This window comes from Cervus elaphus, chromosome 3, assembly GCF_910594005.1.
Source record: "Cervus elaphus chromosome 3, mCerEla1.1, whole genome shotgun sequence".
In the NCBI taxonomy this organism is placed as follows: Eukaryota; Metazoa; Chordata; class Mammalia; order Artiodactyla; family Cervidae; genus Cervus; species Cervus elaphus.
This window is the reverse complement of record NC_057817.1, coordinates 6,338,432-6,354,482: the sequence shown is the minus strand read 5'-3', so window position 1 is coordinate 6,354,482 and position 16,051 is coordinate 6,338,432. Positions and strand designations below refer to the sequence as shown.

Below are 16,051 nucleotides of genomic sequence, written 5' to 3'. Positions count from 1 at the left end.
TACAGAGATAAATAATGGAATTAGACGTCTTGATAACACATGTAAAGTATCACCATCATCACCACCACCATGAGTAATAATTATGATAGGAGTGATAAAAACAACAAAATCAAAAGTTATCAAATGGTTGTCCTGAACTTGGAATGGTCCTAAACACATTACATGTATCATCTTGTTTAATACTTGAGAAATTTTTTGACCCATTTAAAAAATATTTAAAATACAGAGACAGAAACATATTTAGAAAGTAGAAATTTCATCTTTTATCAGAATAATATAGTGAAAGCTTAAGATTAATTAGACTGGTCAAATTTTTGTTTAGCATTTCTGTCATCATGTCTTTATTTGTTCTTAGTGTGCAAGAACTTGGTTTATAGTGCTTATTACAAAATACATGTTTTTTTTTTGTTTTTCAAATTTAAGTTTTTTCAATAAATATGGGAAAGAGAAGGAACAAAAGGTATTACAGTAGTGGTTTGTGCATATTATTTTTTGTTAAAGCTCAGTGGGTTTTTTTCCCAGTGCTTTTTATTTTTTGTCTTTTTTTATATTACAATTTTATCCTATGAGAGTGGTAAGTCTTATCCCTCCTCTTTTTCCTCCTCCTCCTCCTCTTCCTCTTCTTCCCTCTCCTCTCCGCCCCCCTCCTCCTCCTCCTCCTCCTCCTCCTCCTCTTCCTCCTCTTCCTGCTCCTCCTCCTCCACCTCCTTCTCTTTCTTTCCCCCCTCTTTTGCTGACCCAGTTTCCACAGGGGTAAAAACCATCTCTTCTTCCACTAATATATTTGGAAAATAAGACTGTATTATCAAGACAATTGTGGCACTGAGTGAAAAACACAGCATTCTCACTAATAAAACCAATAAGCACAGTGGATCACACACAATTGGCCGGGGTACTTCCCATCTTGGATACCAATATCGGTAATCTGTAAATAAAGAAGTAATTGAAAGCTGGATTTCACATGAAGTAGTTAAATCATTCAAGAAATAAAGGACAACAATACATACATATGGCTTGGTCACGATCTGCATTGCCTAGAAAGAAAAAGAAAGTTCACAAATAATTATATAAAATTTCTTCTTTTTCTAGAATATACGATACTTTCCCCAACAATAATAATGTTATTCTTCTAGTTTTCACACCTTCATCTTTAATGTCCCCCCTTCAACCAGTAGCCAATTGTAAGGTACAACATATTTCTTTCAGTAGATTTTCCTGGTCTGCTAGAGAAAGCATAGAAGTATAGGAAGAAGAGGTATGGATTCCAGTACTTATTCTGTTTCTTAATCATGCTGTTAACTTATATAAACACCTTCACTTCTGCTTTCCAAAGATTGTTCCAGCTTCAACATTCTAGAATTCCATTGCATCCTTTTTAAAAAATGAAGTACAGTTAATTTAATATTGTATTAGCTTATTTTTAATCTCTCTTCTCCCCACACCCCCCCAAGATCATTCAAAATTAGTCCTCTGAATCTATTCATTTTCCTCATTTAATTTTTATTTTCAGAAGCTTTTGGCTGCTCTTCATCTCATAGATGGCAAGGTTAGCTACAGAGCCCGGTACTCCTTGTTTTTGCTATCTAGACCAATGCTATCACAATATGTTTCAGGAAATAAATTTCCATTCCTTTGCTCATTTGGGCAGAGAAGTTCAAACAATCACTCCCAGATTCCACTAGGAAGGAGACTGGAAGGATAAATGCAGTTTCACCCATAGATACCTTAATGTCAACCAGGGCTTTGTCTTGCAATGATGCAAATCTTAGAGGAAAATTTAGAAATCACTCCTCAGGCACCTTGGAGATGAACTGAAGCTATCTGTTGGATTTCTGAAGCTATGCTAGCCTTCTGTTTTGGTATTATTTATTACTTCATATTTTATGAAATAATTTCTATTTTAGAAAGTCTTTCACTGGAACTTGCCTCGCAGTCCAGTGGTTAAGACTCTGAGCTTTACATTGCAGGTTCGATCCCTGGTAGGGTAGCATGTAAGACGTCACATGCTATACAGTGTGGCCAAAACACAAAAAAATCTTTTACAGTACAGTCAGTCTGTATTTTCTCTACTTCCTTTTGTTGGAAAGTGAAAGTCAAAGCCACTCGGTCGTATTTTGTCACTCTTTGACTCCATGGACTATATACAGTCCATGGGATTCTCTAGGCCAGAATACTGGGGTGGGTAGCCTTTCCCTTTCCCAGGGGATCTTCCCAACCCAGGGATCCAGCCCAGGTCTTCTGCATTGCAGACAGATTCTTTACCAGCTGAGCCACAGAGGAAGCCCAAGAATACTGGAGTGGGTAGCCTATCCCTTCTCCATGGGATCTTCCTGACCCAGGAATTGAACCAGGGTTTCCTGCATTGCAGGCGGATTCCTTACTAACTGAGCTATGAGGGAAGCCCTTTGGTGTATGTGTATTTATTTATTGCTTATTTTGAGCAATGATGCAATCAGTACATTTCTTTGTATCTTTAGTTCTCATCACTAATTTTCATTGATTACATTCTTCTCTTACTTTTGTACTTGATTTAAATACATTTAAATTTACTAACATCGCTATTGTTTGATTTATCTTCTGTAAATAATATGGTTTGATCCCTGGCTATAAAAGATGATGAAATTAAGCGTGTTTTTTTCCTACTTCTCTCTTCTCTTCCCAAGTTTTATGAATTATATTATTTGTATATCACCAGATTTTATTACCCATACAGTTTGTTTTATAATTATAACCTTCAGGTTTGTTTTAATCTTTGTCTATCAATTAAGATTCAGTGCTTGAGGATAGTTCTTTCAGTGCAGTGTTTTGCTTTACCATTTATCTTTTTTGGTGAAAGCCATTCTCTAGTAGTTTATTGAAGTGCTTATGAGAACTATATACCACAAGTTACTGCATGTTTCCACAGTATATGTCTATTTGCTTATACATGAAAGTTTGGGCTCTATACAAATTCTTGGTTGACACTTGTATTAAGGACATCACTCCACTGACCCTTAGGTTTTACTGTTATTGTAGAGAAGTTTGAGGCTGGTCTGGATTTTTCTCCTCTCTGCAGGATTGTCAGTTGCCAGTATGGCATTACTATCACATAAGTATATCAGTCATGTCTGACTCCTTGCAACCCATGGACTGCAGCCCACCAGGCTTCCCTGTCCATGGGATTTTCCCAGCAGGAATACTGGAGTGGGTTGCCATTTCCTCCCCCAGGGGATCTTCCCTGCCGCATCTCCTGCACTGCTGGCAGATTCTTTGCTGCTAAGCCACTGGGAAAGCCCAAAAGCTTCAGGTTTGAGTTTGTGAAAGACAGGACTGCTAGTGAAATTTGGACTATTTGAAAGAAGTAGAGATCATTATTCTTCAGAAGTAGCTGCTGGCCAGAGACCTAAATGGATTTGAGATTCACAGTTACCTCTTTGGTAGAATGGGAAATTAATGCTTTGCTGCTGAATACAGTTTGTGGGAGCTTTCTCAAAGATTCTTAAAAATTGCAGCAATTTTCCGGTAAGCTTTTGAGAATCACCTATTTTGGTGCCCCAGGCTAAGAGTCTGCTTCCCTGACATTTTAGCTATTTTCCTCTGCTTTCTCGTGGCACCTTCTTTGATCTTCACTACCTGAGAGTTTACGGCATATTTCTCACTCTGAACACTGTACTGTCAGAATACTTAGGGAGGCTAATTTTTCTCTTTTCTTCAAAAAGAGTTTGACTGTTAAACTCTTTAATAAATAATTTTACATTTTTGCTTAGATGCTTAAAGGATTCTTTTTTTCTTCTTACTTATTATGCAATGTCCAAATGGTGACTACTTTCTGTCACTTTTTCTGGCACGTAGTATATAACTTTTTTCTTTACAAGGTTTTTATTTTATTTAAAATTGAAGTATAAGTGACATAAATCACTTGTTACAACACACAACATGATTTGACATTTGTATATTTTGTGACATGATCACAATAAGTCCAGTTTACATTCATTAGTATACATAGTTACAAAATCTTTTTTTCTTGAGAACTTTTAACATATACTCTCTTGCTGCTGCTGCTAAGTCACTTCAGTCGTGTCCAACTCTGTGCAACCCCATAGATGGCAGCCCACCAGGCTCCCCCATCTCTGGGATTCTCCAGGCAAGAACACTGGACTGGGTTGCCATTTCCTTCTCCAATGCATGAAAGTGAAAAGTGAAAGTGAAGTCGCTCAGTTGTGTCTGACTCTTAGCAGCCCACCAGGCTCCTCCGTCCATGGGATTTTCCAGGCAAGAGTACTGGAGCGGGGTGCCATTGCCTTCTCCGATATACTCTCTTGGCTACTTTCAAATATGTAATACAGTATTATAAACTATAGTCACATGATGTTCATTATTACATCCTTTTGACTTATTTATAACTGGAGGTGGAATTTTTTACTTTTGACCCCCTTCATCCATTTCATTCACTTGCCTCTGGCAACCACTAATCTATTCATATCTGCAAACTTGGTTTTTTTGTTTGTTTTTAATTCCACGTACAAGTGAGTTCATACGGTATTTGTCTTTCTCTTATATCACTTAGTGTAATGCCCTCAGAGTCCATTCATATTGTCACAAGTGGCAAGTTCTCCTTCTTTTTCATGGATAAATAATACTGCATTGTGCATATATATCGCATTTTCTTTACCCATTTATCCACTAATGGACACTAAGGTTATTTCCATGTCTTGACCAGTATAAATAATGCTGCAGTAAACATGGCAGTGTATATATCTTTTCAAATTGGTGTTTTCATTTTCTTTGGATAAATGCCTATAAGTGGAATTGCTGGATCATATGGTAGTTATAAGGCTTCCCAGGTGGTGCAGTGGTAAAGAATCTGCCTGTCAATACAGGACATGCGTGAGAAGTGGGTTCGATCCCTGGGTTGGGAAAAGCCTCTGGAGTAGGAAATGGTAACCCACTCTACTATTCTTCCCTAGAAAATTCCATGGACAGTGGAGACTGGCAGGCTATAGTTCATGGGGTCACAAAGAGTCAGACATGACTGAGTGTGCATGTGTACACACACACACACACACACACATTAGTTGTATTTTTAATTTTGGGTGAACTTCCATATTATTTTCCATAGTGGCTATGCCAATTTACATTCTATAGCATGCACATTCAAGAATTTCTATTTCTGAAGTTTTTAGTTATTTCTTTAAATATCTATATCTCAGTTTTTAAATAAATCTGGATTTTGGTTTATTTAAATATCTATGTATCGATCTAGCCCCAGTTTTTAAACAAATCTGGATTTTGATTTATTTGGTGCTTCCTTGTGGCTGGGTTAGGTTATGCATCTTTGGTAGGAATACCACACAAGTGATGACATGCTCTCCTCATTGCATTCTCTTAGGTGGTGCAGGGTTTTGTTTTTGATACTTCCTGTTGCCAGTGATATTCACTTTGATCATTTTGTTAGGTTGTGTCTGCCAGGCTCCTCCATTGTGGAGTTAGTCTTTACCCCTAACGAAGTACCTCTATGAGGAGTTACTTCCGAACTATGCAAATAAACTGTTTCTCATACAACTTTTAATTTATTCACTTATTAATTTATATCAGTATGAATTATAGCATCCTGTTTTATCCAGTGAGTTATAACTGACTACTATTATCATTATTTTGGTGCTGAAATTGTCCAGGTTTGACCAGTAAAAGCCCTTTAAGATGGCTTCTGTGTCCTTTATGTTACATGTCTCCACCATCCGTTGAGCACTTCCTTGCTTTCAGGTAGAAAAAGATGTTTTGGGTTTATTTCATGTTTCTCCTGCCCCAGTCCTGGAATCTGACCTTTCTCCAGAGAGTCCTGGCTCCCTTTAGTGCTGACAGGAATTTAGAAACCAAGGTCTGAGTACAATTGTGCTCATTGCATCGCTCAGTCATGTCCGACTCTTTGCAACCCCATAGACTGTAGCCCATGAGACTCTTCCGTCCATGGAAGTCTTCAGGCCAGAATACTGGAGTGGGTTGCCATGCCCTAGGGGATCTTCCTCACCCAGGGATCAAACTCGCATCTCTTACATCTCCTGCACTGGCAGGCAAGTTCCTTACCACTAGCGCCACCTGGGAAGCCCCCGTTGCTTTAGGGCTGAGAGGACGCTGTTCCAAGGCTGTCTCAGAGCTAGGGAATAAATGTATATTGATACATACATATATAAATATTTACATTTATGTTTATTTATATTTATTGAAACTCTTAAGTTCCAGTAACTCTAATTCCAAATCCTCACCAAAAGATTTGAGCTTGTTTTCCTCCTTTACATATTCATATGCCATCCTCTGACAGTGAGAAAATCAGCTCCATTATCCTTAATCTATCTGCTTATTTGATCTATCCTCCAGTATGCTTCTGAGCTTCCCTGGTAGCTCAGATGGTAAAGAATCCGACTGCAATACAGGAGACCTGGGTTTGATTCCAGGGTTGGGAAGATCCCCTGGAGAAGAGAACGGCTACCCACTCCAGTATTCTGGCCTGGAGCATTCCGTGGACAGAGGAGTCTGGCAGGCTACAGTCCATATGGGGTCGCGAAGAGTTAGAGTTAGATAGAGACTTTCACTTTCAGTTTCCAATAAGCTTCTAATCGCCCATCACTGCTTCTGCTCCCTCTTCTTGCTTGGCCTCTGATACTCCACATCGGGGCAGTAGAGTTGCCAGATTCAGCAAATAAAAATATAGGATGCCTAGTTATATTCAAATTTCAGAAAACAAGAGACATGTTTTAGTACAAGTATAGCCTATGTAATATTTGGGATAGATTTATACTAAAAATACTTTTGTTTTTCTGAAATTCAATTTTAACTGGATGCCTAGCATTTCAAATTTTTTAAATTGAAGTGCAGTTGATTTTAAAAGTTGTGCCAATCTCTGTGGTACAGCAAAGTGTCTCAGTTAAACACATATATAAATTATTTTTTATATTCTTTTCCATTATGGTTTATCACAGGATATTCAATATAGTTTCCTGTGCTATACATTGGGACCTTGTTGTTTATTTTAAATGTATAGCTTCCATCTACCAACCTCAAACACCCAGTCCATCTCTCTCCCTCCTCCTCTGGATGCCTAGCATTTAATCTGGCAAGCGACAGGCTGATCCTCTACTTGGGTCCCTCTCCCACCCTGCTCAGACTCTGAAAGTTAGCTTTGGGCTTCTCCAACACATGGATTCCTTTCTCACCCCACTAGGGCTCTGACCCCTCCCATGCCAAGCCACCTCCCCCAACATTAAAAGCTTCCTCACCTAGTTTGGACTCTGATACCTAGTGTGAGGAGACTGCCCTCAAATGCAGAGGCCCCCTTAGCTGCTTCCTTTTTAACACCTCTCTTCAGGTCAGCCCTAGACGTGAATCTTCCCCCCTTTCTGCCTGGGCTCCCACACAGGTCCAGACCAGACCTCCAGGGATGCCTTCCCCACCTGGTCAGACTGATCGACACACACACAGGCGTCTCCCTCCCACCCCGGGTGGTCCTATCCCCACCGTGCCTGGTCTGTGACACTACGTAGCAAGCCACGCCGGCATGGACAAGCCATGACTCTGACCTGGGGTCCAGACCCTAGGTCTGGTCTGGGACTCTGATCTGGGGTCCCGGGCCTGATCTCAAGCAGGCGCGCTCCCCTCACACTGTGAGGGCGCTAGCTTTCCACACCCCACTTAGGCTCTCTCCTCACGCCCACCGCATCATGTACGAATTCCTGGTCTTCTTGCTTAGGTGCAACATGTCTCCCTCTGTGTGGATGTCTGCCTCTTTCTGACCTACCCAATGGTTTTAGGTCTGGATATTCCCAGGCAGAGAAAGAAAAAGGGAAGAGGAAGAGCAAGGTTTTGCATCTTGATTCAGATGAAGCAAGGGAAGAAATGTTACAGTGGATCACTCCAGCAGTGGCATTATAATGAAATTGATCACTAGTTTCTTTAACACAAAAGCATAATATGCCCCTGTCTGAATTTACTCCCTACCACATTCCTGTAAGCATCTTGGGTTATATGCTGTCATATTTAGAAAAATGAAAAGAAAAATTTATTAATAAAACATTTTCTAGTTTTATCTTCTGAATATTTTGGGGGAAAAACAAAAGTAAAAGGCTATTATATTAACCATTTGCTATTTTACTTCTTTTTTCTTTTTTTATAAATGTTTTAGAATATCCTATTCTTTACAGCAGTCATTCTCAAACAGGCTGCTATTTCAGGAATTAGATGCAAAGCTTTTCTTCAGAGTAAAACTGTTAGTTCTCATTCCTTCTTTCAGATATTCTAGTATGTCCTTAGGGGCAGGAATAAGAGTTAGAGAGGGCAGAAAAGGCTGTGCAGTTTAAAAAAATCTAAAGATGATACTGTTTGATACCACCTTTGATAATATAACAATACCTTTCTGATCTAAGGAACAATATTAACATGACTTTTCTTGTCATTCAATGCATTATGGAATTTTTTCATGTTTCAGTTATTTTCTGTAGCTTACTGCATAGAAAATCTGTGCATCTGTCATAGCCGTCACATTGAGAACACATTAATCCTCGTTGATAAGGCCTTCTTGACAGACCTCCTCTACAAAAAAGCAGAAGCATCTTATTAGAAAAAGTCTCAAGTTTCATGTTATCTAAATAATATGGTTACTGGATTTTTAGTTAATTTATAAAGGTTATTTCATTTAAAAAATGGACTCAAGAAAGTACTTAAATTGGGTATGTAATCTTCCCTATTTTTCTCCCTAGAAATAGTCTGTTCTGAAACTAATTCCCATGACTCTTAAACAAAGTGTTGTAATTTAAATTTGAGGGAGTTTTAAAGCTTCTTTCATTTTCATTTGTAGCAAAATTTTCCTTTAAAAAGTGGATGTTACAGAATGCTTCATAACTAATTGTTTTCTGGTTGGCTTAAATATACAAAAAGCTATGTATGAATGATATATTAATTTTTTGGAGCATTTGTAAAATCCTGAAATGCCTATTATTCCAAAGATCCAGCTGCATGATTATTGTGAGGTAATCATGAGAAATATATAAGTGTATAAACATGCAAATAAAGGAAAATGGGATTTTAGAAAGTTGGTTTAATCCACTGTACAGAGCACAGGGGAGAAGTTAAAAAAATATTACATCAATTGCCCAGAGCTAAGTTAGGAAGCTGCTAAGTCACTTTAGTCGTGTCCGACTCTGCAACCCTATGGACCATAGCCTGCCAGGTTCCTCTGACCATAAGAGTCTCGAGGCAAGAATATTGGAGTGGGTTGCCATTTCCTCTTCTAGGGGATCTTCCTGACCCAGGGATCGAACCCAGGTCTTCTGCAATGCAGGCAGATTCTTTACCGTCTGAGCCACCAGGAAAGCCCAAGTTAGGATGGTGCCCTAAAATAGGTATGAATTGGGAAGCTTAGTATAAGATGTTTAGAATAAGAAGATAAATGGGTAAAAGATGTTTTTGAGTGAGGAGATGGTCATTATTTGTGGCTATTTAAACAAGGCTGTTTACTCAGTGTATAGTTGCAAGTCATGGAAACAAACATTAGGCATTTAAGTCCTTGGCCATTCTGGGCTATTTAGAAGAATGGCAAACCTTGGAAATAGACATTCAAAAACTATCTGATATCCCCTAATGGCAAATTTTCGAGTCCATCAAGGAAATACAGAGATCTGGTGTTATTTGCAGATCATGCATCATTCTCTAGGACTACTCTGACAGCTCAAACAGTAAAGAATCTCCCTGCAGTGCAGGAAACCTGGGTTCAATCCCTGGTTCAGGAAGATCCCTTGGAGAACAGCATGGCAACCCACTCCAGTATTCTTGCCTGGAGAATACAGACAGAGGAGCCTGGCGGGCTCCAGTCCATGGGGTTGCAAAAGACTGTTCCACAATCAAACTATTTCAAGGAGGAAATGGATTCTGTCTGGATCCCAGCCGGAATACTAGCCATCAAGAAATCCAAGAATTGATCTACACCTTTACCTAATATCCTACACTACTTTTATTGTGTTAACCCTTTTTCACTGAAACAGATGCCTCCAACACAAAAGAGCTTATCCCGTTGTAAAACCACTGGGATGAGGGAACCTTTTTTCCTGTACCAATGCAGAGCTACTCGCTATAAAGACGGCCTTTAAACATCTGGAACATAGGCCAATGACCCTGTGACCATAATGTCTGATAACTCTGGCCTGGAATAACTCTGCAAAGGCAAATAAATATATAAATAAATATATTAATTAATCAAAATAAATAAATTCACACTGTGCTAGAATACAGTGGGCCTTCTTTTTCAAAGATAAGATTATAAAGGTATTTATATTAGGTAGTCAGAAATGCCAAGCTTTCATGTTAATCTTCCCCTTGTTCTGAGTTTCTAAAAAGTTTAACCTAAAGCAGTCTGAGTCTGAATCTATAGACTATCCCAATAAACTAGAGAAAAATACAATGCAATAAGTAGCAAAGATTATCTTTTAAAGATTCTATCTGGCACCCTTCTGTACAAGTTCACAACTGCAATTGGAATTACTATCTTTATAACATTGAGAAATGTCATAGTTCTGGCTTCTGATTCATATCCAGATATCTACAGGTTTCTAAGTAGACTTAAAGAGTCTATCACAATAAGCTAGAGAAAAATACAATGCAATAAGCAGCAAAGAAGATTATCTTTTAGAGATTCTATCTGGCACTCCTTCCAATTCACCTATTTGTATTTGCCAAAAACTTCATAACTACTTCTTGGATGTATTCAAGGTCAAGGTCAAGGTCAAGGACTCTGTTCTTTCCTGCCTCAAATTGTCCTTGTATGTGCAAAGCTATCTGGATTAATATCTCTTCCTGTGAAAATCAGTTGGTCTCCTCCCTTTACTTTCACATCTTGCACTTAAAGGACTAGGAACCACAAACACCATTAACGCTTCTTTGAGGCTGATATTATGTAGCTGTACCAATCTTCTCATCTTCCCTAAGATATCATCTTCCTTCTGATCAGGCCTCCTTACTCATGTTGTTATCTGACTCAGTCTGCTTTTCAGTCACAATTTTGCCATCATCTACAAATTTGGGACGTAGATGATTGCAGTAGCCAATAACTTGGTCTCTATGTTACTGGACATCTTCACCATCATAAAACTTCCTAATGCTCCAAAACTGTCACTTTTGTAGCCACATCCTAGATCTTGTAATCTCCTAAAACTTCTCTACTTCTGAACTCACGAAAATAACATATTCCACTCATTGACTGCAACCTCCTATCTTTCCAGGTTGTTGATTCATTTATTCCTGTCACTCTTGTCCATTAATTTCACTGGTTCCACAAGTCTACTTTCTCTCCTATTTTTCTCCCTATCCATCATGTTGTCTCTTCTTGATCCAGTTTAGATTCATCACTTTGCATACTCTTTAGCTAAAAACCTGAAACTCTCTTGCACTATTTTCCTTTACAGCCACCTGACAAAACCTCCATGTTGGGAAAAGTGAAGGAATCTTACTGTCTGCATGCTCCATCCCTGCTTCAGGGCTGCTGGGGTGTTGCTGAGGAAAATCATTAAATTAGGTGGAGAATATTTCTATCATTCTCTATTCAGCTTCCTCTCTCATTTTCCATAATAGCTATTTCAAATCTTCTCAGTCCTCAAAATTCTTGTTTCACTGTCTTCCCCTTTATTCTTAGGACATGATGTATGCCACTTCACAAAGAAACATAACAGCCCTTACATTGGAACTTGAGAAGTTTTCTGTCGCTAAATTTGTGAAATATACCTACCCCTTCTTTCTTGCCTTTATGGTACAACTGAAGAATTGCTCCTCATTCTTTCTAAGGCTAATCTCTTTTAAACTCTTCTGTTTTCTCAGGGACTTGTATCTTTACATGTACACTGCTTTTATTCTTCATAAAGAATTACTTTTATTCTGTATTACAGCCTTCATGTCAATATTTAAGTATGTTCACATCTTCTCCATTTTAAAAATGAAACAAAATAAAAACGAAAAACAGTTCTAAGTTCATTCCATCCTAGCACCAATTTCCTCTGCTCCACAGAAACAGCTTTTCCTATGTTTACCAATGAACTTCTCTTCAGATCTGATATTTTTAAGTCCTGACTTTGCTTGACCTCTTAGAATTTGAAATTATCGATAAATTCATCCTTTTAAAAATATCCTTTCCCCACACCTTGACTGATCCCATACTCTTCTGCCTTTTTTCCTACCTGTCTGGCTCCTCTTCTTTGGTCGCCTCTCCCACTTACGTTTCACTAACCACCCTTAAATGTTGGCATGACATTCCCCACAGCCTCTTGTCTTCTCAGCCTATGCTCTCTTGCTAAGCAGCCTCATCTACTCCCATGATTTAAATTGCCCTATGTATTCTAGCACTCCAAATATATGTTCTATGCCATTCCACACTCATGAGTTTCTGACCTAAATAACCACCTGCTTAATAAACATCACAAGGTGAGTATTTCACAGCCAACCCAAAGTCATTATGTATAAAATGGAACTCATCATCTTTCCTCCCAAAAGGTCCCTTGTTCCCCTTTGCAATTAATGCCAATTCCATTCGTGACTGAGTCATAAATGTGAGAATATTCCTTGACTATTTCCTCTCTTGGATTATTTAAAACAATAAACTACAAATCTTATTATCACCTTCTAGAAATTTCTTGAATACTTCTCCAATCTCAACCCAGACATCCCTTGTTAATGTCTTTTTTCCCAGCCCATGATTTCATACCTGCTTTTACAGCAACTCTTTTCTATTTAAAATACAGATATTGGGTGTATTTGGTTAATGTTGTGTATTTTTTTTTAATTTCTTTCCCAATGGTCTACAAGTGTTTTCAGGATAGACACAATGAAAATAATGTGGAATTCTATTGCTTAGTTATTGCTTAAATGCACCTACTACAAATGTATTTAAATAAATAAAAGATCCTGCAGGCAGATGCAGCATGTCTAATAACAACCAATTTTTTTCCTCCACCCTACATCTTTTCCTAGCTCTGTGAATAAAATTATCACTTAAGTTTAAATTCTAAAGCTCATCTTTGACTGCGGCCCCCTTCAATATTTAAACTCAAGGCTAATCTAATTAATGCTGTTTTATTTTACTTCACTGTGTTTTGCTTAGAAATGTATTATTTTAAAATTTTATTATTTTTTGATCACACCACAAGGCCTGTGGGATCTCATTTCCCTGAACAGGGACAGAGCCTATGCTTTTAGCAGTGAAAGTGTGGAATCTTAACTGGAGCACCAGGGAATTCCCAGAAATGTATGAGTTGTTACCTCTGAAATTGAAAATAATCACTAGGAAATGACATATGTAAATACTGCTTCAGTTCACTTTTTCTGATACATTATAAGCTATTTTAAGCTTTATATATTCTCTATAGACTCTACTCTCTATAGATTCTTTTCTTTTGCTTATTGTTTTTTTTCTCTGATTATTATTTCTGTTCCATTTATTTTCTGTTCTTTAGGAGCACTAATTTATAGATTTTTTTTTTGGTCCATTTATTTTTATTAGTTGGAGGCTAATTACTTTACAGTATTGTAGTGGTTTTTGCCATACATTGACATGAATCAGCCATGGATTTACATGTATTCCCCATCCCGATCCCCCTCCCACTAATTTATAGATTTATCACCCTACATGGTTCCTTTCTTTTTCCATATATTTTTACTTCTATTCTCCATCCTTGTGTTATGAAAATTTTCAAGATTGTCATTGACTCATATTTTCCCTATTGCCAAATCTATTTTATGCTTCCATTCTGTACTAGTTTGCTGTTGCTACTTTAACAAATTGCCCAAACTGGGTGGTTTAAAACAATAGAAATTTGTTTTCTCAGTTCTGGAGGTCTGAAGTCCAAAATCAAGGTGCTGTCAGGACTTTGCTCCCTTCAAAGGCTCACAGAGACAATTCCTTGACTCTTCCACTTCCGCTTCCGGTGGCTCCAGGACTTCCTTGATTTCTGAATATGTCACTCCAACCTCTCCCTCCACAGTACACTGCCTTTTTCTCTTTTGTGTGTCTAGTGCCGAATCTCCTTCTCCTTCTCTCTCTCTCTCTCTTTTTTTTTCTCCTTCTCTCTTATGAGGATATGAGTAATTGCATTTAGGTCCTACCTGAATAAGATAAGTGCCTCCTCTCAAGATCCTTATCTTAAACATATCTTTTGCCATATAAGGCAGTATTCACTCTTGCCATGTATTAATAAGTTAATATTCACAAGTTCTGTGAACTAGGACCTGGATACATCCTTTAGTGGGGGGTCACCATTCAGTCCACTACACATTCAATTTGGCTTTCTTATTTTCACTCCTACTAAGTATTTTATAAGATTGTGATGAACTGATTTTTCTGCCAACTATTCTTAAGAAAGATAGCTATAACTGCCTACTTTGAGTGCATATCAAATAAACCTTGGGCTGAGGTGCCTAGTATATGAGCCAACCTAGATCCTTCGTAAGTAGACTTTCCAATGTCTGTATCAAAGAAAAAATAGTTGTAAAAATTTCAAGACAAAGAAGCCTATGGGACAAATGGGTGGAAAGACGAGTAATCCTAACATCTAGTAGGTTCATCTTATCACTATAGTCATGGCACTAGCTATCTATTTTACACACAGTAATATATATATATATATATATATATATATATATATATATGTCAATGCTTCTCTCTCAGTTCAGCCCACTATTCTCCTTCTCCTACTCTGCCTACAGGTCACTCCTGTTATTAAGGTTAACAAATACTATCATCTTATCAAATGGAAATGTCATCTTTCCTTCCTCATTTTTCTTTGTAATTCTTTGAGGAGTATCTCACACAGCTAACCACTTTGGACATCACGACTCACGTTCTTCATGTGGACTCCAAGCACCCTTACCAGTAGCATTGTTTGGTTCTCTCGTATCTGACTGGCCTCTTCACTCTCCTCTGTCAGCTCTTTTCCTTAAGTTGAAATACTGTATTACTCTAGATCTTAGTACTTAAATTAACTCACGGAACTTCCTCTTCCGTAAGGTGCTCTCATTCAGGACTGCAATTCGTTTCTATGTCAGGGCCTTTATAGCAGCAGTTTACTTCAAACCATTCCTAGAGCAAATTGCACTCATCTCACATGCCAGCAAAGTAATCCTCAAAATTCCCCAAGCTAGGCTTCAACAGCATGTGAACTGAGAACTTCTAGATGTTTAAGCTGGATTTAGAAAAGGCAGAGGAACCAGAGATCGAATTGCCAACAGCTGTTGGATCATAGGAAAAGCAGCAGAGTTCCAGGAAAACATCTACTTCTGCTTTATTGACTACACCAAAACCTTTGACTGTGTGCATCACAACAAACTGTGGAAAATCGTTCAAGAGATGAGAATATCAGACCTGACCTGCCTCCTGAGAAACCTGTATGTAGGTCAAGAAGCAACAGTTATAACCGGCCGTGGAACAACAGACTGGTTCCAAATTGGGAAAGGAGTTTGTCAAGGCTGTATATTGCCACCTGGCTTATTTAACTTATATGCAGAGTATATCACATGAAATGTCAGGCTGGGTGAAGCACCAGCTAGAATAAAGATTGCTGGGAGAAATATCAATAACCTTAGATATGCAAATGACACCACCCTTATGGCAGAAAGTAAAGAGGAACTAAAGAGCCTATTAATGAAAGTAAAATAGGAGAGTGAAAAGGCTGGCTTAAAACTCACCATTCAAAAAACTAGGATTATGGCATCCAGTCCCATCATCTCATGACAAATAGATGGGGAAACAATGGAAACAGTGACAGACTTTATTTTTTGTGGCTCCAAAATCACTGCAGATGGTAACTGCAGCCATGAAATTAAAAGATGCTTACTCCTTGGAAGAAAAGCTATGACCAACCTAGACAGCATATTAAAAAGCAGAGACATTACTTTGCCAACAAAGGTCTGTATCATCAAAACTATGGTTTTTCCAGTAGTCATGTATGGATGTGAGAGTTGGACCATAAAGAAAGCTGAGTACCAAAGAATTGATGCTTTTGAACTGTGGTGTTGGAGAAGACTCTTGAGAGTCCCTTGGACTGCA

At 38.2% G+C, this 16,051-nt stretch overlaps 1 protein-coding gene across 1 annotated transcript in view; it reads right to left on the bottom strand.

Moving 5' to 3' along the window:
* Nucleotides 1–581: 581 nt before the first annotated feature.
* GLIPR1L2 (GLIPR1 like 2) overlaps nucleotides 582–16,051 on the bottom strand; it is a 31,568-nt gene continuing 16,098 nt past the window's right edge. Inside the window, exons 4-6 of the mRNA XM_043890968.1 lie at nucleotides 8,477–8,562; nucleotides 1,008–1,034; nucleotides 582–925 (exon numbers count right to left, since the gene is read on the bottom strand). Coding sequence (XP_043746903.1) covers nucleotides 582–925; nucleotides 1,008–1,034; nucleotides 8,477–8,562 — 457 coding nt within the window. The remainder of the gene's footprint in view (nucleotides 926–1,007; nucleotides 1,035–8,476; nucleotides 8,563–16,051) is intronic.